General features: G+C 50.9%; 2 protein-coding genes across 4 annotated transcripts in view; one reads left to right on the top strand and one right to left on the bottom strand.

Annotated features, from left to right (window-relative positions):
• atic (5-aminoimidazole-4-carboxamide ribonucleotide formyltransferase/IMP cyclohydrolase) lies at positions 1 to 6,550 on the top strand. The gene is made up of 15 exons (XM_047030360.1): positions 1 to 123; positions 353 to 479; positions 616 to 759; positions 1,398 to 1,486; positions 1,768 to 1,919; positions 3,074 to 3,230; positions 3,649 to 3,774; positions 3,882 to 3,989; positions 4,122 to 4,207; positions 4,287 to 4,376; positions 4,531 to 4,656; positions 4,795 to 4,887; positions 4,976 to 5,158; positions 5,382 to 5,537; positions 5,629 to 6,550. The coding sequence occupies exons 1-15, from the start codon at positions 105 to 107 to the stop codon at positions 5,746 to 5,748; spliced, it is 1,776 nt and encodes a 591-aa protein (XP_046886316.1). The 5' UTR covers positions 1 to 104; the 3' UTR covers positions 5,749 to 6,550.
• The window catches only part of LOC124474340 (fibronectin-like), a 24,804-nt gene continuing 5,950 nt past the window's right edge, over positions 6,131 to 24,984 (bottom strand). The window contains exons 12-46 of one of the 3 annotated variants that reach the window (XM_047030358.1): positions 24,743 to 24,886; positions 23,113 to 23,234; positions 21,905 to 22,073; positions 21,553 to 21,729; positions 21,126 to 21,251; positions 20,855 to 20,944; positions 20,498 to 20,692; positions 19,159 to 19,437; positions 18,561 to 18,824; positions 18,329 to 18,423; positions 18,068 to 18,236; positions 17,788 to 17,874; positions 17,386 to 17,577; positions 16,082 to 16,360; positions 15,220 to 15,411; positions 14,859 to 14,948; positions 14,494 to 14,760; positions 14,254 to 14,370; positions 13,865 to 14,029; positions 13,303 to 13,458; positions 12,990 to 13,106; positions 12,582 to 12,851; positions 11,734 to 11,921; positions 11,546 to 11,633; positions 11,126 to 11,305; positions 10,571 to 10,660; positions 10,233 to 10,421; positions 9,950 to 10,039; positions 8,938 to 9,065; positions 8,620 to 8,758; positions 8,269 to 8,430; positions 7,928 to 8,053; positions 7,611 to 7,717; positions 7,411 to 7,506; positions 6,131 to 7,150 (exon numbers count right to left, since the gene is read on the bottom strand). In XM_047030358.1, coding sequence (XP_046886314.1) covers positions 7,073 to 7,150; positions 7,411 to 7,506; positions 7,611 to 7,717; positions 7,928 to 8,053; positions 8,269 to 8,430; positions 8,620 to 8,758; positions 8,938 to 9,065; positions 9,950 to 10,039; positions 10,233 to 10,421; positions 10,571 to 10,660; positions 11,126 to 11,305; positions 11,546 to 11,633; positions 11,734 to 11,921; positions 12,582 to 12,851; positions 12,990 to 13,106; positions 13,303 to 13,458; positions 13,865 to 14,029; positions 14,254 to 14,370; positions 14,494 to 14,760; positions 14,859 to 14,948; positions 15,220 to 15,411; positions 16,082 to 16,360; positions 17,386 to 17,577; positions 17,788 to 17,874; positions 18,068 to 18,236; positions 18,329 to 18,423; positions 18,561 to 18,824; positions 19,159 to 19,437; positions 20,498 to 20,692; positions 20,855 to 20,944; positions 21,126 to 21,251; positions 21,553 to 21,729; positions 21,905 to 22,073; positions 23,113 to 23,234; positions 24,743 to 24,886 — 5,423 coding nt within the window. In that variant the 3' untranslated portion in view covers positions 6,131 to 7,072. Of the gene's footprint in view, positions 7,151 to 7,410; positions 7,507 to 7,610; positions 7,718 to 7,927; positions 8,054 to 8,268; positions 8,431 to 8,619; positions 8,759 to 8,937; positions 9,360 to 9,949; positions 10,040 to 10,232; positions 10,422 to 10,570; positions 10,661 to 11,125; positions 11,306 to 11,545; positions 11,634 to 11,733; positions 11,922 to 12,581; positions 12,852 to 12,989; positions 13,107 to 13,302; positions 13,459 to 13,864; positions 14,030 to 14,253; positions 14,371 to 14,493; positions 14,761 to 14,858; positions 14,949 to 15,219; positions 15,412 to 16,081; positions 16,361 to 17,385; positions 17,578 to 17,787; positions 17,875 to 18,067; positions 18,237 to 18,328; positions 18,424 to 18,560; positions 18,825 to 19,158; positions 19,438 to 20,497; positions 20,693 to 20,854; positions 20,945 to 21,125; positions 21,252 to 21,552; positions 21,730 to 21,904; positions 22,074 to 23,112; positions 23,235 to 24,742; positions 24,887 to 24,984 lie in introns of all 3 variants that reach the window. The other 2 variants (XM_047030356.1, XM_047030357.1) reach the window with 2 other exon arrangements.

A 24,984-nucleotide genomic window follows, 5' to 3' on the forward strand; every position in this document is an offset into this window, starting at 1 on the left:
AACTTTGAACGTTCTGCTCACATGGGTTGAGTCAATGCCATCTTGGGGAAGTTATCAAACAAAAGTAGAAAGCTAATTCAACCAGAAGTTTCTATCTCAACACAATGGCCTCCGCAGAACTTGGTACGCTTTCTTTACACGTTATTATCTGCACAAAAAGTTAGCCAGCCGAATGCTGCAGAGTTATACAGCTCTTCCATCCATCACTTTAACCGTGATGGTTAGCTAGCTTGCTACAATATTTGAATGATAACGCAGCATTTGGTTAGCAAAGGCTAGTTAGCTGCTACCTAATTATGAAAAAACACTCGTTGGATTTGAACAAATGTTTCATGTTGTATTTTATTCCCAGCACTGTTAAGTGTGTCTGACAAGAATGGACTGCTGGATTTTGCCAAACGTTTGGTGAGTGTTGGACTGTCTCTGGTCGCTTCGGGGGGCACGGCCAAAACCCTGCGTGATGCTGGACTAGCTGTCAGGTAGGATACTTTCTGACCTTGTTTTACATTATATTATCCAGTTAAAGATACAATTCTGGGACATGGTATACAAAGTATGCATTTAGTGTGCTTTTGTAATATTGGTATCACCACCCGTTCCTACTCTGCCACACAGGGATGTATCTGAGCTCACGGGACACCCTGAGATGCTGGGAGGGCGAGTGAAGACCCTCCACCCGGTCGTGCACGGAGGCATCCTGGCCCGCCGTACCCCCTCAGACAAGGCCGACATGGAGAAACTGGGTTACAGTCTGGTCCGGTAAGGCATTTTCCTACACGGACCTTAACAATCTAAGACTTAAGTAACTTGACTGTATTGCCATTGAATGAGTTGAGGTGGCTATGTTCTGAATCATTATGCACGTGATGTGGCTCGAGATTTGCTACATTTGGCACTTAAACATGAGGGCCCATGCGGGAGCATGCTAGCTAATCTGATAAACAGTTAATTCAAATCGTGCAGCATCCACTTCATTACCCTCACATGACTGCTGCTGGTTCAAGGAGGGAAGATGAGTGGCCGTGAGCCGCCACAGAAACAGGATGTAGTATGGAAGCAAATCAGTGACATCATGTTTTGAATTTTAAGGCATGGAAAACCTTTAATATTGACATTTGAAACATCACCCAATTTGTTGGTTTTGAATGTACCTCCTTTTAAAATTGAAATATGATTTTAATTACAATGTAAAAAAAAGGTTTACACATTTATATTTCAATTTAAGAGATGATTTCAAATCCAACACATTCCGTGGTGTTAAAATTGGGCAGCCATTTTAGAGCAATTCCACATACTTCATCTTGGTATCAAGTTCATTTTAAATCCACTGTTCCTGGTTGTCTTCTGAAAGAGTTAACTGGGCCCTGTTGTGTTAAACGCAATGTTTCTGTGGCCAGGGTGGTGGTGTGTAATCTCTACCCGTTCGTCAAGACCATCTCTGTCCCTGACGTGACTGTGGAGGACGCGGTGGAGCAGATAGATATTGGTGAGCCTGGAAGCCTTTTCTCTTGTCACGTATCTCACACTAGCCATGACCGACCAGTTGCAGCGCTATCAGAATCATAAAGGGGTTTTATTAAAATACAAATAGTGAAAAAAAACATGCGTCTGTTGTTGGTTACATTTTGGAGGCTACATTTTGGCCTTCACTGTGATGAGAACAGGTAGGGATGAGGATATGATATTTTAACTTATTGGTTGATTAGCCTGTCTAGAAATGTAGTCATGTGATCATGTAGTCATGTGACCTCTTGACCCCGTGTGCAGGAGGCGTTACCTTGCTCCGCGCGGCAGCCAAGAACCACGCCCGTGTCACCATCGTGTGCGACCCCGCCGACTACCCGCTGGTTGCCGCGGAGATGGAGGGGTCGGAGGGCAAGGACACCTCCTTGGAGACCCGTAAGACATTGGCGCTGAAGGTAACCGTAGTACTATACTGGGAGGGGGTGGGGGGGGGGGGTAACCACAGAAACAGTGAAACAAGCTTCTTTTTGGGGGAGTTTCTTGATCCCACGATGCTGAACACCCTATCAGGAATCAGTGTTTCTAGGACAGTCGCTAGCTACAAATGTACAAAGGAACTTGAAAGGAGTCCATTGTCTGTGCCCGTCAGTCTGACAGTTAGATTCATAAATTCATCCCATTTGACTAATTCAGAGCCAAAAGCAGAGCCCCCCCCCCCCACAAACCAAGGTGACAAACCAGTAACACGAGGCTTGCTCACAAGTAGAGATTTGAGATTGTGTAATCTCTCTCCTTTTGCTAAGCGGCCATCTTGTTCAGACACGTCCTCATCACACATCAACTGCCAACTAAGTTGAGCAAGACAGGAAAGACACTTTTAGCCGAATCCAATAAATAAAAGGTACACAAAACAAACACTTGAGCAGATGCTTCGCATGGCAGATAAGAGACTGCTTGGTGGTTGACGGCCATTTTGTGTCCTGTCCTCTTTGCCCGATATTGACTGTCCTTCTCTGGACAATCTTCTCAGGAGACACCATGTCATTGATCTTACCATTGAGTAGATCAAGATTGATAACAGTCGCTATATCTGTGAGGACAGGGTTCCATGCTGTGTCCTGCTCGCTTCTGGGGTCAGGTTAGAGAGGAAGGCTGGAGGGCCCCTGATTGGTTAGTGTGTTTTTTTTTTGGGGGGGGGGGGGGGGGGGCAGGGGTAGGGTAAGGGTAAGGTCCAAGGTCCAATCAGGGCTGTCAACACTAGATTGTTCTGATAGATGAGAGATGTAATCGCCTCGTCATGCAGGCTTTCTCCACTGCTTGGTGCCTTACCTTCTCACTAACGCGCGTCAATGAAAATCCCAGTTTAGCAATTATTTTAACAGTTAATTATTTTACCATGTCTTTGATCCCCTGGAGGTAATTACACTGTTAGTCAGTGGAAGAGGCAAAAAAAATAACCAAATAGGATTTCCATTATTTTGCAATGTATGGTGGGTGGCAGTAATCCTTGGCATACCCCACTGTGTAATATCGATCTTGATGCAGCAGTAGCGCCATCTGCTGGCGAGGCTGAAGTCTTACAATTGGTGTCCCCCCCCCCCCCTCACAGGCCTTCACCCACACGGCACAGTACGATGAGGCCATCTCCGACTACTTCCGCCGCCAGTACAGTCGTGGTGTATCCCAGCTGCCCCTGCGCTACGGCATGAACCCCCACCAGGCCCCCGCCCAGCTCTACACCCTGCGCCCCACCCTGCCACTCACAGGTACACCTCCGGCCCGCCCACACACACGCACTCAAACACCTTTTTACTGAGTTACAAGATTATTGAATCAGAATTAGAAGGGGTTTTATTTGCCATCAAAGTTTGCACAGACAAGGAATTTACTTTGGCAGGAACGTACATGCATTAAACATATAGGAATCTTGAAACTTAAATATGTGGACTAACTATACAAAATGAGCAAAGTGTAGCTAATACTAAGGGGATTTGAATAAAAAATAAAATATAAAGTAGCCATAATTTACAATCTAACCTAAAAAATTGGGATAGTGCAAAGAAGTACAAGGGATACAATAGTGCAAATTGCAGGGTGTCATTGTGCAGATTGTATGCCAGTGCAGCTCTTTTTCTTCTCCCTCTGGCTCTGTCTCTCTCATTTGCCCTCTCTCTCCCCCCTCAGTGGTGAATGGATCTCCAGGCTTCATCAACCTGTGTGATGCTCTGAACGCCTGGCAGCTGGTCAGGGAGCTGAAGGGAGCTCTGGGCATGCCTGCCGCCACCTCCTTCAAGCACGTCAGCCCTGCTGGTGAGCACACACACACACACACAGGGGGGTGTACTCTGTCCCCACACACACACCTTTCTGGTAACATGAAAATGTTAAATTTAAAATCTATCCGTGTGTTTCTCCAGGGGCTGCTGTGGGCGTTCCCCTGACTGAGGACGAGGCCAAAGTGTGCATGGTGCACGACATGCTGACTGACCTCACCCCACTGGCCACAGCGTACGCCAGGGCCCGAGGTACTGTCTGTCCGCCTGCCTCTCTCTGTCTCTGTCTGTCTGCTTCTCTCTGCTCTGCTTCTCTCTGCTCTGCTTCTCTCTGTCTCTGCCTCTGTGTGTCTGTTTCCTCTCACTCCTCCCTCTGTCCTCCAGGGTCAGACAGGATGTCCTCGTTTGGTGACTTCATCGCCCTGTCTGACGTGTGTGACATCCCCACGGCCAAGATCATATCCAGAGAGGTGAGTGTGTGTGTGTGGCACGTTGAGCGTTCACAGAAGTGTCCTGTTCCTCACCCCCCCCTACTCCTCTCACTCCCAGGTGTCCGATGGCATCATCGCCCCCGGTTACGAGGAGGAGGCTCTCCGGATTCTGTCAAAGAAGAAGAACGGGAACTACTGTGTTCTCCAGGTACGGCCCCAGCGCCTGCTCACACACACACACACACTTTGATCAACTCAGGGTCGATGATTACGCAAGACCATAGAGTGCAGAAAATGGTCTCTTGAGTTACTTGATGGATTAGCGCTCTGTACGTGTGATTTACATTGTGTGTGTGTCTCAGATGGACCCAGCCTACGAGCCGGACGAGGCCGAGGTGCGAGTGTTGTTTGGCCTCCACCTGAAGCAGAAGAGGAACGCTGTGCTCATAGACAAGCAGCTGTTCACCAACGTCGTCTCCAAGGGATCTGTGAGTTCACGTGCATCGCCGGGGCTGCGACTATGGAGAAGGGAATCAGATTCATGAATGTGTGTTTTTAAACTGTAGCTGTGGACAAACTTAACTGCAGTGCCTAAAGTTGACCCTTGCTTGACTCCGCCCCCCCAGTTGTCAGGGAATGCTGTGCGTGACCTCATCGTGGCGAGCATCGCCGTCAAGTACACCCAGTCCAACTCTGTGTGCTACTCCAAGGACGGACAGGTATGGAGGGAGGGGAGGGGGAGTAAGAATTGTCGGAATGAATTAAAGCCCTGTTACAGGGAAGCTAATGTGTGTGTGTGTGTGTCAGGTGATTGGCATTGGGGCGGGACAGCAGTCCCGTATCCACTGCACGCGCCTAGCGGGCGACAAGGCTGACAACTGGTGGATGAGGCACCACCCGCGCGTGCTGGGCATGAGCTTCCGGAGCGGCGTGAAGCGGGCAGAGAGGGCCAACGCCATCGACCAGTACGTCAGCGGCACCATCGGAGAGGTGAGTCCCCTGAAGCCTGTGAGTCCCCTGAAGCCTGTGAGTCCCCCCTGAAGCCTGTGAGTCCCCCCTGAAGCCTGTGAGTCCCCCCCGAAGCCTGTGAGTCCCCCCCGAAGCCTGTGTCCCCCCCGAAGCCTGTGTCCCCCTGAAGCCTGCGCACAGCCATGACTCACTAGCGAAACTGTACTGTGTGTGTGTGTCACTATAACCACGTGTGTCTCCCCAGGGCCCAGACCTGGCGGTGTGGAAGGCCATGTTTGAGGAGGTTCCAGAGCCCCTGTCTGAGACTGAGAGAACCAACTGGAAGAGCTCCCTGCAGGCTGTGGCTCTCAGCTCTGACGCCTTCTTCCCCTTCAGGGACAACGTGGACCGTGCCAAACGGGTCAGTGAACACACACACACACACACCACAGGACCCTCCTTTGCTCTCTTCATTTCCTCCCCTCTAAACGATCTGACCTTCCTCCCTGCAGAGTGGGGTGGAGTACATCGCTGCTCCGTCCGGCTCCACGGCCGACGAGGTCGTGATCAACGCCTGCGACGAGCAGGGCATCACTCTGGTGCACACCAACCTGCGCCTGTTCCACCACTGAACATACACACACGCACACTCAACACTACGATGAATCAACACGCACACAAGCTTTCATAAGATACTTAATTTTGACGTTGATTTAGTGACATACTTGGATCATTCCAGTTACATGCACAGAAGGGTGTTCATGTTGCACTCCACACACTCCTCCCTCATTCCTGGCGAGCGATTGCAGTCGCAGCTACTAAAATTGTTACTCTGATAGGTCAAGGATTGTTGAACTAGACAAATAAACAAAGATGCAAGTTTTGTATCTTGCTGAAAAATTGTCTGATTTTCGATCTAAGCTTTCTTTGCAAGTTTACACAAACCCTGCAAAATGTAATATCAGTTAGTTAAGGGGGCATATTAGCATGCTAACAAAAGACAAACACGATTCATGAGGTTCTCATCAACTTTATTAAAACCAGGGAATTTCAACAGTAGCGATAATCCTGGCACCTCAAGTACAAAAATAGAACCCAGAAGATTCAACATCACAGCCCTGCTCACATTCAGTTGACATGCTGTGATTTTAAGGGATAAATAAAATACAACTAAGCATTTAAGAGTTAGCAAAACATCTCATCAGTAGGTGTAAATCACTACACACAGTGCTAGCCCTGCTAACAACATGGGCTACAGAAATGGAAAAACAAGTTGTTTTTTTATATACGTTCATGGACAAAACAAACCTCTACAACATTCTCCAACAGTGCTTCATTTCAGGCAGACTAGCTCTGATCATTGAACTTTGGGTAAAACAGAATTGTGTTATTGTAACACTGACAAGGTGTTGGAAAACTATTTATTTTAAGCGATACAAGTTTCAGAAGACAAATTAAATCACATGAAATCATGTCTGAAGATTAAAAGGCCATGGTATTTGGCCTACGCACACTCACAGAAGGTTCGTATCTTTTGAAGGCATTTGGGATGCACAGACAAACAAGATTAATGCTGTAAAAGAAACACCACAATCACTAAGAGGGGATAGAACCCACAAGCAGAACGGATTCTAGAAGAGACAAACTCAAGCAACTGTCAGACAGTGAAAGAACAGACGCTAATTAATAATGGTAAAAAATTGTAACTGCTCTTGAAGTCGTTAGTGACTCCCTTGAGCGCTTTGGTGTTCAGGCATCTTTGGTTATGCGGTGCTAAAGGACGGTACGTTGCTAAGCTAATCAGGAAGCCCGGGGGTCAAATGTAAGGTTGCCATTTTGGGCGGGGTGCTCTCAGCAAAGCACTGATGGGCTGATTGTCACAAACAGGAAGACGGGTCTCAGGTAGAGGACAGTCTCCAGATGGGAAAGCCAATCGGAAACAGGGGAGGATGTTGTTTACTCGTGAGGATTCTGGGCGGCGATTGCATCGGCCAAGAGCCCAGGTTGAAGGCACTCGATGGGGCACTGAATGTTCTGGAACACGGAACAGAGAAACACTCGTCAGTTGAGGGTTTTCTAGGTATCTCTTACGACGCTTACATGGTCAAACCCTATTAAGTTCCTCGAACTTAACGGCCAAATCAGATCTGAATCGCGACACACATGAAACACGACGGACATCAAACAACATCATTACCACATCCTGCCTATGGACACGAAAACAGGAAGTCTGCGGTAACTATGGCGATATGTTCGAAGCTTCAAAATGGCGGGGGGGGAGGGGGAGCACTCACCACTTTGCGGAGAGTGTTGTCTCCATATCTGACTGGCTGCAGCAGGCTGGCGTCAACCTCAGCGCCCGGCCTGCGACAGTTCTCACAGCGCCAACCCTGACACACACACAGGTTAGCACACAGACACACTTCAGCGGTATCTGAATCTGCTCACACATTCCATACACTTATCACTCAACACACACAGGTGTGAAATGTACCTGTTGTCCTCCGTAGCAGGTGCAGGTACAGATGGCTCCCAGATACTCCTTCTGCCACTGGTTCCCTACCTGGTACATCTTCCCGTTGTCATAGCAAGTGGACTCATCTACACACACACACACACACAGTATATGAGAGGGGGACTTAGATACACCGTGGCAGGGACATTACAAGGAGCTAAATTCACCAAACATTATGTTCACACATTCCACTATCTCAAACGTCTTAATTAATCAGCACGGCTGATTTGGTTTCACTTTCACGCAAGGTGATGTCAGTCCTGCTGACCAATCACGGTGCTGGGGGCGTGACTTACGTGGCTCGCACTTGAACTCTCCCTTGCCGTTGCCCAGACAGGAGCAGCTCATCATGTGACCGTTATCCGCCTGGCGCTCCCACCTGTCCCCGATACGGTAGTTGTTGCCGCCATCATGACACCACTCTAAAAAAAAACGAGAGAAAATGACGGAAAGCGAGTTTCGCGTGTGGACGCTAGCCATGACATGGCAAGTTTAGCTAACTAGGCGGTTTCCCACAGAGCACGATAGCCTACTGTGAGAGTCACGATAGTTGCTAGAGGATTCATAATACCACGGCGAGTTTACATGGTATTTTCGTACGTTGGACACATCTGATGAATAAAACAGAGGCGCTTACTGGAAGAGTCACATCTGAAATGACCGCTGCCCAGCCCGAGACACCGACACCACAGCTTGAAGCCGGTCTCCGACATGCGCTCCCACTCGGCACCAACGTCTTGGTAAGTGGCGGTAAAGGTGTCGTAACATCTGTCCTGATTGGACGCCTCGCCTTCTTGCACTACAGGAATGAGATAAGACTGCGGTTGGTTGTTTTGAATGGGGGAGCCCAAAATTGTTTTTAAACCAACGTGTAGTTTCTGTTATACATTTTATTCAATGATCAGACGCTTTTATCCAAAGCCATACAGCAGAAGATCAAGGACCAGAAGTGCAAAGTTCAAACAGTAGACGGCAGTTAGTCACTTACGGCTGTTGCCGACGGTGACAACCTCCTCCAGGATCTTGTGCTTGAGCGCCCCCTTGAGGGCTTCCACGATGACGTTGTAGGAGGCTCCAGAGGTGAGACCTATCAGGGTGGCACTGGTGGAGGTGCCTGGTATACGCATCTGATGGAGGAAGAGGGAGAGGGGGGGAGGGAGGGAAACAGAGGAGGGGGAGGGGTGTGTGAAAAGAAGCTTACGTTTTTGATCTATGAATTAGATCGGTAGCCCCTGATGTTAGGCTACAGATAATGTCTGTACACCAGATGTATCCATTTCTCCACCTCCCCCCCGATTGGTCCTACCTGGAACATCTTCTCTTCGGTGTGAGTGAGAGGGTTACAGGACACCAGGTAGGCGCTGCTCTGCTTGTACGGCTTCCAGGAGATGGTGGTCTGAGTCTGGGCCTCTTGGGGAGATCCCGTCTCGTTCTCTGGGAAACCAAAGGCAGAGCCGGGCACGTTCACCCTCACGACAGGCACCCTACGACCCTCAGCGTCGGGCAAGGGCACGTACACCAGGGGCGTTTGAGGCCAGTAGGGCACCTGAGGGTGCCTGTTGTTGTTGTACTCTGTGTACTCCACGTTCTGCCCCTGGCCCGGGATGTCCTGTCCGCTGGGGCCCACCACGCTGTTGTCGGTGTCGCCGGAGGTGACCTCGGGCACGTCCAGGATGCTAGGGCGGCCGGGCCGGTTAGGGAGAGGCAGCCCAAGCTGGGATTCCGGTTCTGGTGCGGCAGAGAAGGGTTAGGAAGCAAGCTCGTTAGCTCTGAGGGGGATTTGGGGGTCACTAGGGGGGGGGGGGAGCCTGAGCCTGGGAATTAGGTAGCTGCAGTCGCACAAATCAGTCAGCATGGGGCTGTCGTGTACCCAGCCGATGGCCAGCGATTCTGACTGCACTGCTTCACAAAAGCCTGCCACTGTCTTGCCGTTGTTCAGCCTTGGTTTACTGCTATCACTAGCTTTTGGACGGAGCATCAGGAGGTACTCAGAGTGAGAGGCAGAGTTTTTATTACGGCACAGTTAGAACTTGTCAATAAAGACTTTGTGTAGACAGCCTCTGCCAGAAACGATGCAGCAGACTCAGCTGAGTAGCAAACACATGCTAAGGCTCGCCAAATGCCTTTTTTTTTTGTACTTGTACCATTCAGACACAAAAAAAAAAGAATTTGTTTTGGGCCCGTTTCGTTTTGGAAGCCTTTGAGAGTGTGCGTGTAGTTGTGGTTCCGTGTGTTTGGGGACATGTATAGTACCCAGTCATAGTGTGTGTGTGTGTGTGTGTGTCGTGTGCTCATGGGCCATGTTGGCTTGTACTCACGAGTTCTGGCAGTGCCCTCCAGTGGGGTGCTGGTCTGAGAGCTCTGGAGGGCGATGATCTTGATGATGTACTCAGTATTCGGCCTCAGACCTGGGGAGGGAGGGGGTCGCAGGAGGTCGTTTTTAAGGGAGGAGGTGGAGACGATGGAGAGAGGTGGAGAGGAGAGTTTGGTTAGTATCTGTTCATCTACACACAAACCCAGATCAGGCCTGTTATACTTTTAGTCTTAACCAACTAGCTAGACTAGACTTTGTGTCATTAAAGGAAGGTGGATTCCACGTACCAGAGATGGTGGCATAGTTCTGTCCGGCGTGCGGGCGTGGGCTGATCTCACGGGGTGCTCCGCCCGCCTGCTCGTACGTGACGTAATATCCTGTGATACGTGTGGCCGGGGGCTCCCAGGTGAAGGAGATGGAGTTGGGGGTCAGTGAGGTGAACTGCAGGTTGGTGGGGGCATGGACAGCTGGCTTAGCTGTACACACACACACACACACACACACACACACACACACACACACACACACACACACACACACACACACACACACACGGGTCAGACACTGTACAAGACTCTTGATATATTTCAGATTTTGTGGGATGTGTGTGTGTGTATGTTCTTACCAGTGCTGACAGTGAGAGAGAAGGGGGCACTTCGGGCGTTGCCGTTGAGAGTGTAGAGGTTGATAGTGTAGGTGGTACCAGGCTCCAGACCTGGAGAAGTTCAAACAAACTGATTACATATAAGGGTTCAAGTGAGGGTGTTGATGGGTAATATAGTTCAGTGTACTATAGAGGATGTAGAACAGAGTGCTGATGGGTAATGTAGTTCAGTGTACCAAGAGGATGTAGAACAGAGTGCTGATGGGTAATGTAGTTCAGTCTACCAGTGAGGATGTAGAACAGAGTGCTGATGGGTAATGTAGTTCAGTGTACTATAGAGGATGTAGAACAGAGTGCTGATGGGTAATGTAGTTCAGTGTACCAAGAGGATGTAGAACAGAGTGCTGATGGGTAATGTAGTTCAGTGTACCAAGAGGATGTAGAACAGAGTGCTGATGGGTAATGTAGTTCAGTCTACCAGTGAGGATGTAGAACAGAGTGCTGATGGGTAATGTAGTTCAGTCTACCAGTGAGGATGTAGAACAGAGTGCTGATGGGTAATGTAGTTCAGTGTACCAGTGAGGATGTAGGTGTTCTGCTCTCCGGTGATTGTCTTCTTGATAGTCGGGCGGTTGACCCCGAGGGGCGTGGCCTCTATGAGGAAGCCGGTGATGGTCTCGACCTTGGAGCGCCAGGTCAGCGTGATGGAGGAGTCCTTCACGTCGCTGATACGCACCCGTCTAGGAGGACTGATGTCTGCAGAGAGGGAACGAGGACGTAGGGAAGGAGGGAGGAGATGTGGATGAGGGGGAGTAGAGCACCGAGGGAGGAGATGTGGAGGAGGGGGAGTAGAGCACCGAATGAGAAAGATAGAAAAAAGGAGAGAGAATAGTCAGTAGAATTTGTCATAAAAGCAAACCAGGTGTGTGTGTTTGTGTGTGTGTGTGTGTGTTTGTGTGTGTGTTTGTGTGTGTGTGTGTGTGGGGAGCTGCTTACTCTCTAGTGTGGAGACCTCTCCCTCCAGGGGTCGGCTGGTGACTGAGTTCTTCAGAGCGTAGACCTGCACCACATAATTAGTGGCCACCTGCACACACACACACACACACACACACACACACAACATATCAAATCATGGTGTATCACACACCATATTCACCCTCAGGGTTAACGTCTCTGTATTTTACCATGAGCCCAGTGACTGTGGCGCGTGTGACGTCCGGGCCGAGGTTCATCTCCTTGGTGGGGCCGTTGTTGTTCTTGGGGTTGACCACCACACGGTACCCTGTCAGCCTGGCGCTGGGAGCCCTCCAGCTGACGGTGAACGTGGCGTCGCCCACCTCAGACAATATGAGGTTGGTGGGGGCTGGGATGGCTGGGCAGGGGGGAGGGGGGGGGGGAGGGGGGAGAGGGGAGAGGCAGAGGTGAGGGCCTAGTAGTTTGTGTGGCCCACCTCCTCCCATCTGTGGCTTGAGAGCGTACCTGTAGTCTGAGTGTGTGTGTGTACCTGTAGCCTGGGTGTGTGTGTGTGTGTGTGTACCTGTAGCCTGTGTGTGTGTACCTGTAGCCTGTGTGTGTGTGTGTGTGTGTACCTGTAGCCTGTGTGTGTACCTGTAGCCTGGGTGTGTGTACCTGTAGCCTGTGTGTGTACCTGTAGCCTGGGTGTGTGTGTGTGTACCTGTAGCCTGGGTGTGTGTACCTGTAGCCTGTGTGTGTGTACCTGTAGCCTGGGTGTGTGTGTGTGTACCTGTAGCCTAGGTGTAGGTGTGTACCTGTAGCCTGGGTGTGTGTGTGTGTACCTGTAGCCTGGGTGTAGGTGTGTGTGTGTGTGTACCTGTGTGTGTGTGTGTACCTGTAGCCTGTGTGTGTGTGTGTGTACCTGTAGCCTGGGTGTGTGTGTACCTGTAGCCTGGGTGTGGGTGTACCTGTAGCCTGGGTGTGGGTGTGTGTACCTGTAGCCTGGGTGTAGGTGTGTGTGTGTGTACCTGTAGCCTGTGTGTGTGTGTGTGTACCTGTAGCCTGTGTGTGTGTGTACCTGTAGCCTGGGTGCCCACCAGCGGCGTGCTGGGGGCTCCACCGTGGAGAGCGATGACCTTGACGGTGTACTCTGTGCCTGGGCGTAGCCCCCGGAGGACCACGCTGTCGTCCTGGCCGCGCGGTGCCGGCCGCAGCTCTCTCTCGCCCTCCTCTGGGCTGGAGTACAGCACGCGGTATGATGTCACAGCGCCGTCAGGGGCGTCCCAGGTGATGCGCACGGAGGTGGAGTCCACATCGGAGAAGGAGAGGTCCTTAGGACGGTCCATGGCTGAGGAGGGAGGGAGGGAGGATAGGGGGGGGAGGGAGGGAGGGACAACAACAATAAATTAGCCTCTTATCAAATCAATTACGAGCTCCATTTCTCTATTAGGGTTGACTTCTCTTTCCCTTTCTCTAGCACACACACCTGTGATGGCGTTCTCCACCACAGGAGCAGAGGGTTCTCCGTCGGTTCCCAGAGCGTACACACTCAGAACGTACTCCACCGTCGGCATTAGACCGGTGAACGACATCTCTGTCTGTTCTGTAAACAACAACAAAAACAACAGTCAGACACACTAAAACAACACAAGACTCCTCACCACGCACACCCACACATGACTCAGGTGTGGCGACTACCGATGCATCTGCTGGGCAGACAGCCTGAAATTGTTTTAATTTGAGTTTGAGACGCTCGGAAGGTTCCGGAAGATCCCGGAAGGTCCTGGTTCTGGTCTTACCAGGGGCCACCACCTCGGAGAAGGAGGGTCCCTGTCCGTTCTTGGGGACGCTGGTGACCCGGTAGCCCTTGATGGGGCCCTGGGACGGAGACCAGCGCACCGTCAGGCCGTTGTCCTTCACATCCATCACCTCCATCTGGGAAGGGGACTCCACCTCTGGAGGAGCAGGGAGGGAGAGGGGGAGGGGAGGGAGGGAGAGAGAAGAAGGTAGAGAGAGGGGGACGGGGAGGGAGGGAGGGAGAGAGAGGGACGGGGAGGGAGGAAGGGAGAAGAAGGTAGAGAGAGGGGGAGGGGGACGAGGAGGGAGGGAGGGAGAGGGGACGGGGAGGGAGGGATGGAGGGAGAGGGGACAGGGAGGGAGGGAGGGAGGGAGGGAGAGAGAGAGAGGGGGACGGGGAGGGAGGAAGGAAGAGGGGGAAGAAGGTAGAGAGAGGGGGAGGAGAGAGAGAGATGTGATCCCACACTACAACCAAAGTGCCATAAACAAAAAAGAATAACAGGATCATAAATTATTTCTACAGTACATCCTGCTCCACACACACACTGTTGCTGCCCAACTCACCGGTCTTGTGTCTGACGTAGATGGGGGTGCTGGAGGCGGGGCTGTCCCCTCTACCAGTAACGGCATAGACGGTGATGGTGTAGTCGGTCCCGGGGTTCAGGTTGGAGATGGTGGCGGTGGACTGAGATCCAGGGATGGTGAACTCCGTAGGAGGGGAATCCCCACCTGGGAGGAGGGGGGGAGGGATGGATGGGGGAGGGAGAGAGGGAGGGATGGGGGAGGGAGAGAGGGGGGCATTTAAAGGTTAATTCAGTGTTTTTTGTCACCACATTGACGTGTCCAGGTCAAAGACTGGGTTTAGAACTGGGGCCTGCTTGTGTTTGAAATGAACCAGCACAGCAGGGGCACCTCAGCTGTTATCAGCTGATCTGTTATCAGCTGGTACTCACCCGTCTCTCCGTGGGTGATCCTGTAGTACCTGACCGTGACAGAGGGGGCGTCCCAGCGGATGGTGATGGTGGTAGGGGAGGAGGACTGCACCTCCAGGTCAGTGGGAGCGTCGGAGGCTGGGGGGGTGAGAGGGGACAGGGTGGGGGAGTGAGAGGGGACAAACACGCTAGAATTACACCCAACTGTCACAGTTGGGCTGTGACAGTTGGGCTGTGACAGTTGGCGGTCGTGGGACTCACTGGTGGCCTGTGTTCCGCTGAGGGGTAGACTCTCCTGGCTGCCGCTCACAGCGAACACGTGGATCAGGTACTCTGTCTCCGGAGCCAGGCCCGTCAGGGTGAATTGGGTCCGGGTCGGGGGCAGCCTCTCATCTTTGGACCTGCCACCGCTGGTCATCTGGTACCGGATCCGGTAGCCGGTGATGACAGACTGTGGCGCCTGCCAGTGGACGGTGAAGGCGTTGGTGAACACGTCAGAGAAGTCCAGGCCGGTGGGAGAATCCAGAGCTGAGGAGGCACAAACACACACACACACGTTCAAGTTTAATCAGAGAAGCTGTAAACAGGTAGGCCTTGTGTACAGGCTCAGTGACAGTGGTACTCACTGGTTCTCTGCGTGCCTGTCAGTGGGCTGCTCTCTCTCTCCTCGTACACACACACCACGCTCACACGGTACTCTGTGTTGGGCATCAGGTCTGCAACACATCAAACAACTGCAGGTTAGAGCCGGAGGAGGAGAAGGACTACAGGGTGATTGGTCAATCTGGAGGATGAGGTAACAAACAGCATGTGTATTTTTACATGATGTCTTTCTTCCCTCTCTCCCTCATTTACTTTGATCTTAAACCACAACAAGAGAGAGAAAAACTGAAAGACAGGTTCCCCCACGCGGACAGTCTGAGAACGTTTAGGGGTCCCACCCCGGACAGGAAGTAGGAGTCAGAGCTATCCAATCAGGAGCCTTACTCTGCAGGAGGAAGGTGTTGGTGGCTCCGCCCACGTTGAGCTCCTTGATGTCGGTGTCGTCGGTGACTGGGTGGTAACGGATGACGAAGCGTGTGATGTCACTGAGGGTGGCGACGCTGGGTGCCGTCCAGGTGACCCTCATGGTGTCTGGGCCGACGCCGCCGAAGTTCAGGTTGGTGGGCGCTGGTACAGCTGGGGGGGGGGGGGGGGGGGGGGGGGGGGGGGGGGGGTTGAGGGGCAGGGGGGGGGGGGCGGGGTTAATACAAGTGGGAGAGACTATTCCGATGGGAGTCTATGTAGAATTCAGAAGTCATTGGCTACATGTGTGATAATAGAATGGAAAACCCCTGATTATAGTGATTTTTGTTCAGTCTGATCGGAGTCCATATAGAATTTCTACGTCATTGGCTACATGTGTGATAATAAAATGGAAAACATTGAATTCAATTGAGGAAGTTTTGGTAAACAGTGTATAAAGTAAAGTGTACATGAGTGTTAAACGTCAAGGTGAAAAGCGACATCCACGATGACAGGAGGCTGGATCCTACATGTCCAGAGACACAGACAGTAATGTTAAAAGTTACAGTTATTATATTCTTTATCACGAGCGTTGACAAGCGCCTCTTTCTCTCTCCTGACCTCTGATATATTTTGTCCTTGCTCTGGGATTAATCTCAACTATATCTACACTTACAGATGCTACTGCCTGTAGAACTTCCAAAGTGAAAAACCTTAAAGCTAGAATTCCTTCAATCGAACAAATGTGAGACGTTCGACATGGAACTTCAAATCATTCATAAAAGTCGTTGTTTTTTTTTATATACCCCCACCCCCATCCCTTGAATGAAAGGGGTCAAATCACCAGGGTATGTCTGCTTTGTAACCGAGAACGGCTCACTCTCGCCTTCCTCCGTCACCGTGACAATAACAATGTCGTAATCGACTCCGGGCTCCAGCCCTCGCACCGTGTAATAACCGCTAGCCGAGTCCACCATGTCCTGGACGATGGGCACACTCTCGCCGGACGCCAGCACCGTTATCCGGTAACCGGTGAGGGTGGTAAAGTTGCGGGGAATCCAACGCAGACCGATGGTGGTGTCGGTAACGTCAACAAACTTGACGTTGTCTAACGTGGGTATGTCTGAAAGGGTTAAGTTGCAGCCGAGGCGCAGGCAGAGACAAACACACATCAGCCAAGATGACGCTAATTACAACAAGCACATCAATTACATTCCCAAAGCACAGACAGTTAGACAGTGTGGCCATGCTGGAACGATTCATAGATTGCTCCAAAAATTACAGTAAAACACAAGATACAGTTCACATTTCTTAATTAAAGGCAAGGCGTTTATAGTTTTTCATAAGAGGAAAACAATACATTTGTGTTTCTTCATTTAAAAGTAAGCCCATACTCATGCAGATCACACAAACTTGCACAAACTTCAGTCACGGTTGAGGTGTCAACCAAACACACAGCCACAGCCATTTAAACATTATGATACAGTTCAGCCAATGGCCAAGTTAGTAGGATAGTGTGTCCAATTAAAGCTTCATAAGAAACGAATGATACACAATGAAGATAGAAGGAGGAATTACGTTTGAATCATTTAAAGCATCCATCACCATAGTGAGTTATTCTGCTTGGCCAGGCTATACTTCAGACAGACCGAAGATTATTACGTTTCTTAAAGTAAAAGATCCAAGAAAATGTCTTTTTTATATCAACGGTACCAGAATGAAATGGGTTGAATCTCAGAGTAGAACATTTTGAAAGATTAGAGTTAGGGTTGTTTAAAACTGATCCACCTTGAAACCTTCCTCATATTTCCTGGCCCGTGAATTGACTGATAGCCAACTCGTTCGACTGAGTCAGGCAGATTCCGGCTAGCAGTTGATCTGCAGACCAGCTGTGTGGATGTCACCTGATCTTTGTCCTGATCCACGATCTGCTCTGCTTCTGACTAACAAAGGGTTGGGATTCAACCCACACACACTCTCCGCAAGGGAACCACAACATTTACCGTTTAACCAAAGCGAATCCACCGTTAAACTCAAACGTTTTTTGTGTTTGTGAACTTTGTGAGGAAAAACTGGGTTTACGGCGGCAGAGGGGCAGGGCTAATGAGGCTCCATCTTGTTCAACTGCCAAACCGTGGCGATTCCTACCTTGGGTGACCGTGCCGGACAGCGGAACGCTCTCCAGATGGTCTTTGACGGTGAACACGCTGACGTTGTACTCAACCCCCGGGCTGAGGTGCTCCAGGGTGCACGAGTTCTGATCCGGCTGGACAAACTCCTCCAGAGAGTTTCCTCGCTGTCCATTGGTTGGCGTGCATGTCACTCTGTAGCCTGTGAAGTCTGGAGAAGGGGGGCGTGGTGTCCGGAGGGGTAAAGACAGAATGTTAAAAGAGTTACAGAGAGAGAGAGAGAGAGAGAGAGGGACAGAGAAACAGACAAACATACACAGAGAGACAGACAAAGAGAGACAGAGAGAGATACAAAGAGAGAGAGCCAGCTTGGCACAGATCCAGAGGAGAGGGGAATGGAAGGAGAAGGGTCAGTATTTACCTGGTGTTTTGGTGCCGGCCCATTGGACGAACAGCTCACCAGTGTTAGTGTTGGGCTGCAGGGAGAGATCGGTGGGGGGAGACAGGGCTGGAGGGGGGGGGGACGAGAGAGGAGGACACACACAGTCACATTAGCCCCAATGCCTCGTCCCTCTGCATCAACAGCTACGTTAAAAAACGCCAAATCCCCGTGCAGACTTTTCTCCCCACGATAAACAACTTCTCTCAGCTGTCTGAAAAGGAAACCACGAACAGCGACGCATTGGGAGAACATTTCTTACGCGTGACAACTTTGCCGGTGATGGGTTTGCCGCGGTTCCGTCCGTTAGCGATGGGCTGGACGCTGTACGAGTAATCCGTCCCCGGGGTCAGGCCAGACACGTAGACGCTTCCTGAGTCGGAGGTCGCGTCTTTCGGAGATTCGCCCCCCTGGCCGGGCCGCACCGACAGCTGGGAGGAAACAGAAACAGAGACGTAGAGGTCAGAGGTCAGACATCAGAGGTCGAAGCGAGGAAGCGGGTGACGACTCGTAGAGGCGGTACCCTGTAGCTGAAACTGGGAACCGGGGTCCAGGTGATGATGATGGAGGTGTCTGTGACGTCAGTGTTGAATGGAGGGTTTTTTCCCATTTGAGGAGCTGGGGGAGGGGAGGGGGGAGAGGCATCAGTTAAACAGTTCTCTAAACACAGTAATGGGTTCTTAAACATTCTCAAATTTTCTACCAAGCAAACATTCCTTGGCCACACAGCTTCCTATTTCCCCTCTCCTACTCACTAGTAGTGAAGTATCCTGTGACAGCTTCGCTGAGCACGTTCTCCTGCTCCGAGTGCAGCGCGACGGTGTAGGCCGTGTCCGGGCGCAGACCCCGAAGAGCGTACTGAGCCACACCCCCCGGGATCTTCTGCTGGGTGGGGGAGGAGCCTTCGATGCTCAGGAAGAGACGGTACCCGGTGACTGTGGCGCGAGGGGCCTCCCAGACGATCAGGGCGCTGTCGGAACCGACGTCGGTGAAGCGGACGCCTGTGGGGGTGTCTGGCTCTGGAAGGGGGATTCAGATGGATGAGCGGTTAGAGAATCGGGCTATTAATCAGAAGGTTGCCGGATCGATTCCCGGCTGTGCCGGGACGTTGTGTCTTTGGGCAAGGCACTTCACCCAACTTCCCTCAGGGGGAATGTCCCTGTACTTACTGTAAGTCGCTCTGGAAAAGAGCGTCTGCCAAATGACTAAATGTAAGGATTGATATTGACAAAACATCACCGTTTGTGTTTCTGTCGGACGGAGGCGTCCTCTACAGTGTTCGACCTGGGGAGGCTGGGTGTTCCTGAACTTATTTTTTTTTTAAGATTTCGTAAAAGCAGGAGAGTTACTCACTGGTGGCTTTCTCTCCCACCAGAGGCTCACTCTCCACCCCTCCGTTGATGGCGTAGATGTGGAAGCGGTAGAGCGTGCCGGGCTGCAGGTGGGTGATCTCAGCATACGCATTGGGCGAAACTGGCAGGGGCAGGGGCTTCTGGGTAGTGTCGCCAGGGACGACCGGGGTAAAGGTGACGCGGTATCCTGAGACTTCGCTGGGCGGCCCGGTCCAGGTGATGGTGATCTTCACGTCCGACACCTCGTAGAACTGCAGGTCGGTCGGTGAGGGCACTACCTCTGTGGACAGGAAATTGGTTCAGTCGTCCAGATGAGAAAAGTCAGGCCGTATTTTGTTTTCCACGCTGGTCTTAAAAGTGACACGAAAGGCATTTGTAACTCCTACCAGCACCGCTAAGATGACAGTTGGCATAACACATTGGAAAAGCCACAGGAAATGGAATTCAGAGAAGCTCTATCTTCGTCTGACTTTTAGGGGAATACCAGGAAGTCAGTCTGAGACTGTTGAATCAGTTGTAAACAACTCTGATCCACATAAAGGCAAGAGGACTGACAGAGAATGTCTACACTCAGGTGTGTGTTGAGTGTGTTTTCCGCACCGTAAGAACATAAATCAAATAGAGACATCAAAAAGCTAATAAAAATACCATGCTCAGTTTTTATAGACTCTGTGTGCGTACCCTTGCTTTTGTGTCTTGGTTCATGACATGAGCGTGTTGACTCATTACAGGCTGTGAGTATCTGTCTGGGTCTTTACGTAAGCGGGTACACAGTACTGTTCCCATTAGTCCGCATAAATCCAACAGGGAACCATGATTATCAGCCAGGAAGCTTTCAGCTTCACTTGGCCAATCCAAGTCTGAGGATCATAAATCAAGACATATATTTGGCTCAGAGGGTTGTCACTCGAGCCAAACAGCCAATGGCCAACCTTGACAGGGTGGAGAGAAAACCAACCCCAGTTCTGCTTTGGCCTTACAAGGCAGAGACCAGGCCAAGCTCACAGGTCGTCCAAACCCGCAGTCATTCAGACTCTGGCACGGGGTCCAACGATCACCAACAAACAAATAGGAGGACAGACAGTGACTTCATTTTCTCCAGAAAGTGAATAAGAAAAGAGAGAGAGGGGGAGAGAGAGAGAGAGGCTGTTTTAACTTCCAAACCAAAATTTGTATAGATTTCCAGTTCAAGTGTTTTGAATAAAGACTATCCGCTGAATCTAATCAGACAACTCAAATGTATCGGATAGGCATCCGTTCGATTTAGTTCAGTCGATTCATCGAAATTTAGATCCAGTCTATTCTACTTGCTCTAGATCTATGGTACATTAGGTGAGTACCTGGCTGGGGCTCTCCTGCAGTGTTGACCTGGACGAACACGGGCACGCTCTCCTGGTTCTCCTCCACGGCATAGATGCTGATGTTGTAGAGCAGGCCGGGGCGGAGGTCGCTCAGGGTCACAGAGGTGGCAGTGTCCGGCAGGGTCAGCTCTGTGCTGCTTCCCTCGATGGACGGAGTGTAGATGACTCTGTAACCTGGGAGGGAGGGAGGGAGACGTCAGGGGTTGATTGTATTAAGAGTTTACAGAGAGCGAAAAACAGAAGACACATTCTGGTTTTTCTTACCTACTGAGCCTCGTTCATGTTTTCGAAGCGACCCAATGAAGGCTCACACACACACAAACAGTGTTCTCTCACCAGTGATGGGGGCCTGGGGTTTGGTCCAGGTGATGTGGATGGAGGTTTCCTCCACCTGGTCGATCTCATGATCCGTTGGGGCATCCGGGGCTAGGGGTGGTGGAGGGACAGAAAAACGTTGGTCACCCTCCTGTGTGTATCCATGAAATGCCACTCTAATCCAGAAGAAAACTATCGTTTTATGTGTCTGTATCTTAAGATTGTTCGTGTGGGTTTTAGAAAGAAAGAGAGGAGGGCAAAAAGGGGTGGGAAAGACGTGTGTGTGTGTTACCTGTGGTCTGGGATGTGGAGAGGATGAGGTTGTCTCCCTCTGGTAAGACTTCGTACACGTTGATGTTGTACCTGCGACCAGGCAGCAGCTCAGCGATGTTCACGGAGGTGGAGGATCGAGGCAAGTCTGGCGGGAGGGGCAGAGAGTTAGATCCACTGTCCGTCTGTCAGTCTGTCTTCCAGTCTGTCGGTTCAATGGGGTCTGTCTGTCTATCTGTTGGTTCGTCTGGGTCAGTCAGACAGTCAGTCTGGGTCTGTCAGTCTGTCTGTCAGTTCGTCTGGCTCTGTCAGTCAGTCTGTCGGTTCGTTTGGGGCTGTCTTTCAGTCTGTCTGTCTGTCTGTCTGTCTGTCTGTCTGGGTCTGTCAGTCAGTCTGTCTGTCTGTCTATCTGTCAGTTCGTCTGGGTCTGTCTCGGCCCCCTCACTCACCCAGAACTTTGGGCCTGTCTCCGTTCTCGCTCAGCTCGTACTCCACCCTGAAGCCGGACACGGTGTCAGAGGCCGACACCCAGGAGATGACGAAGCTGTTGGAGGTGATCTCCGTCACCGACTCAGAAGTGTCCAGCACAGAGGGGAGCTGGTTGGTCTCCCCTTCCGAGGTGGCGACTGGAGGGAGGGAATAAAGATCAGTAGACATTGGGAGAGAAAAGTAAAAAAAAAAACAGGGAAAGAGACCTTGACAAATAAGTTCACAACGTTTGGCACAAGAACACCCAGGGATACAAAGTCCTTGGTGTCAGACGCTCAGGTGAACTTTCACCTGTTCCGTAGAGGCACTTACGGGAGCCGTAGGTGGTGGTGAAGTCGAAGCGGGTGACCTCGCGGGTTCCGAAGCGCAGGATGCTGATGAGCTGGCCCTCGTAGGTGACCCCGGGTCGCAGGCCAGCGATGGTGTAGGAGTTCAGGTTCCCAGGGATGTTGACTTCCTTCCAGGGGGTGCGTGTGTTTTTCTACAGGGAGGGAGGGTGGGAGGGAGGGAACGTCAAGGAGCCATCTGGAAAACATCAGGCTTAAAACGACGAGGTGCCACTGGTGGTTTGGACGGGTCTGAGAAAACTGGTCGGAAAAACGAGGAGCTGTTCCCTGTCTGATCTCAGCTTCCAGCTTCACTTACACTCCCTCTCTCTCTCTCTCTCTCTCTCTCTCTTTCTCATTCTCGCTGTCTCTCTCCCTCTCTCTCTGTCTCTCTCTCTGTCTCTCTCTCTCTGTCTCTCTCTCTGTCTCTCTCTCTGTCTCTCTCTCAGAGCCAAGCCCTGTGCCCTGCGTGGGCAGAGTTGATGCAGGCTTGCAGTCTTGCCAGTCTGTCTTTTGGAAACCTGGGCTTTGGCTTTGAGATGTACTGGAGGCAAATGACAGGCTTTTTTTCACACAGAAAAGACAGAATAAGAAAGAGAGAGAAAAGGAGTGGCTGTATAATGAGGTGAGAGTGGTTTGGCTCTCCCTAAAGAAATACGTACTTAACAGGAAATGTGTTTGAATTAAATTAGGGGGCTGTAAAGATTTCAAACAGTTTGCCAGATCAAGAGCGCTTCAAAGAGAGTTATAGTGTGTGTGTGAAAGAGAAGAAAACTGTTTTTCTAACATTAGATTCGTCACCCCCGATGTTAAAAGTCGTTCACAACTGTCCAGCAGTGTGCGCATGTGTGAGTTTGTTAGAAGTTCAACTACCCCATGCCCTCGTTTTTCCAGTGCTCAAACTTCAATAAACAGAATAAACAGTTTGTTCTCTTTCACAGAAAGTTCCAGAAACTGTTTGAACAAACTTGCCTGATTATTGACAGGGTGGTTAAATAAAGACTAAAACACATTGCCTACACGAAAGTCAGAGTTAGTGTGTGTGTGTGTGTGAGAGAGAGATAGTGTGTGAGAGAGAGAGAGAGAGAGAGAGAGAGAGAGAGAGAGAGAGAGAGAGAGAGAGAGAGAGAGAGAGAGAGAGAGAGAGAGAGAGAAGAGAGCTAGGTCTGGTTGTAAACACAGGGAAGTACTCACCACTCTCCACTTCAGGATGTACTGGGTGATGTGGGCTGTGGAGGGTGGGTTCCACTGGATGGGGTGGGAGTCAGGCTGCTTTCCTGCCTCTGTGATGATCACCTGGACGGGGCGATTACCTCCTGGAGGAGATGAGGAGGAAAGGTCAAAGGTGGAGATGGAGATAGAGAAACAACCGCCGTGTTGAACCACACAAAGACAAAAATAATAAGCTATGATGAGGTGAAAACTGTGGTGCATATTTATCATCTCCAGCAGGGGTCTCAAACCCTGTTCTTGGAGAGCTTTATTTGGCTCCCAGCACAGCTGTTGCTGACCTGATTCAACACACAGTTAATTATTAGAATCATAATCAGGAACCAATTATTGGTTCCCTGGTCACGCCGTACAGAGCAAACGTGTTTCGAGTCCCCACTCCACCCCTGAACACCTGACCATCTGTTGCCTAAGTCTCACAGCTCTGACCTCAAACCACCACCCTAACACACACACACCCACGGCATTGTGGGTAACGTAGTGCCTTCAGTCTCTTTACTGTCTGAAAGTCCCACCGAGGTGTTATGTTCCTCTCCAGCCCACCTCAAACCTCTACACCAACACACAAACAGACACCTCCCTCCTCTCCTTCCCAGGTGACCTTACAGGAGCTGAGACAGGCCTGGGAAGCATTTGGAGTCCTGAGGTCATTAAGGCCGTTTAGCCGACAGGCACTTTATACAAACATACACAGATATCCAACACGTACTTTGTACCAGTGGGCTATGGGCTGAGAGGAACTGGGCCAGATCTATGTACATTGTACACGCATTATTATGTTTCATTCGTGTTCTTGCGAAAAAGATTCAGTACTACTTTACTTGATGTTTCTTTGTGGGTAGAAGGTAGCAAGTATTGAGGATGACTTTCAAAATCCTGTCAAAGTAAAGCCACTCTGCTGCAATCTGGGCTAGAGCACTTCTTACCATTCAGGAGGATAATGCAGACATGCTGCTGATAGGGTGCAGGTGGACAGATGTGATTTGAAGCTTAAATGAAGACTTAGCCTCCCGTGGTAATTACAGACAGGAAGTGTACGCTGGTGATAAACATCCCCCCCTACCTGCTCTGGTCACACCCTTCCCAGCATTCCACTGCAGCACCACTCAGCTGCACAATGGGGGGGAACAACAACAACTCCCACACTACAAAGACTAAGGGAGAGGGGCGGGGGGGGCGAGAATGGGGGATGGATGCGACCTTCCCCATTTGCCGGACATCAAAGAATTAGCGGAGGTGGTGAGTTTGTTACCAAACCACCATCCCCCTCATAGGTTTGATTCCAAAAGGGTTTCAGTAACAGGGGAGGTAATGGGTGGGCCGGAAGGTGAAGGGGAGCAAACATAGACTAGGTAGCAGCAGGCGTCCCAAAGTGTGTCGTAAATCAGAGAGGGTGAGTAGAGGTGGAGTAGGGAGGGGCGGGCGGGGGGAGGTAGTCTACGAGGTGAGAGATCTCCTGCCTCATCCCGTTACATCAGCACAGCCCTGACATTTAGCTGTTCACACATGCCGGACAACCAGGTTCTCAGTGATGAAGTCACACTCACTCGTCCCGCCCCCTCCTGTGCAACTGGCCAATCGGGAGGCCTCTTACCTGGGTAGGTCTGCTGGGGCTCGCAGCTGAGCTCGCCGATGCCGTTGCCGTAGCAATAACAGCGGTAGCGGACGTTGTGGATGACCTTATCCCAAGACTCTCCGATCTGGTGGAAGGCCCTCGTTTCAGGCTCCTGGCACTGGTCTGGGGAGGGAGGGGCGGGGGTTTAATATTGTTGTTTAAGATGTAATGTGAAAATGCCATTAAGCTGAAACGTACAAAGATGTGACCCGACGTGGCTT

This window comes from Hypomesus transpacificus, chromosome 12 (genome assembly GCF_021917145.1).
Source record: "Hypomesus transpacificus isolate Combined female chromosome 12, fHypTra1, whole genome shotgun sequence".
NCBI lineage: Eukaryota > Metazoa > Chordata > Actinopteri > Osmeriformes > Osmeridae > Hypomesus > Hypomesus transpacificus.

Bases quoted from the DNA above. Each gene is read 5' to 3' on its own strand.
- atic (XM_047030360.1), top strand. The intron at 760-1,397 runs GTAAGGCATTTT...TTCTGTGGCCAG, and splicing joins CTGGGTTACAGTCTGGTCCG to GGTGGTGGTGTGTAATCTCT. The intron at 4,657-4,794 runs GTGAGTTCACGT...CCGCCCCCCCAG, and splicing joins ACGTCGTCTCCAAGGGATCT to TTGTCAGGGAATGCTGTGCG.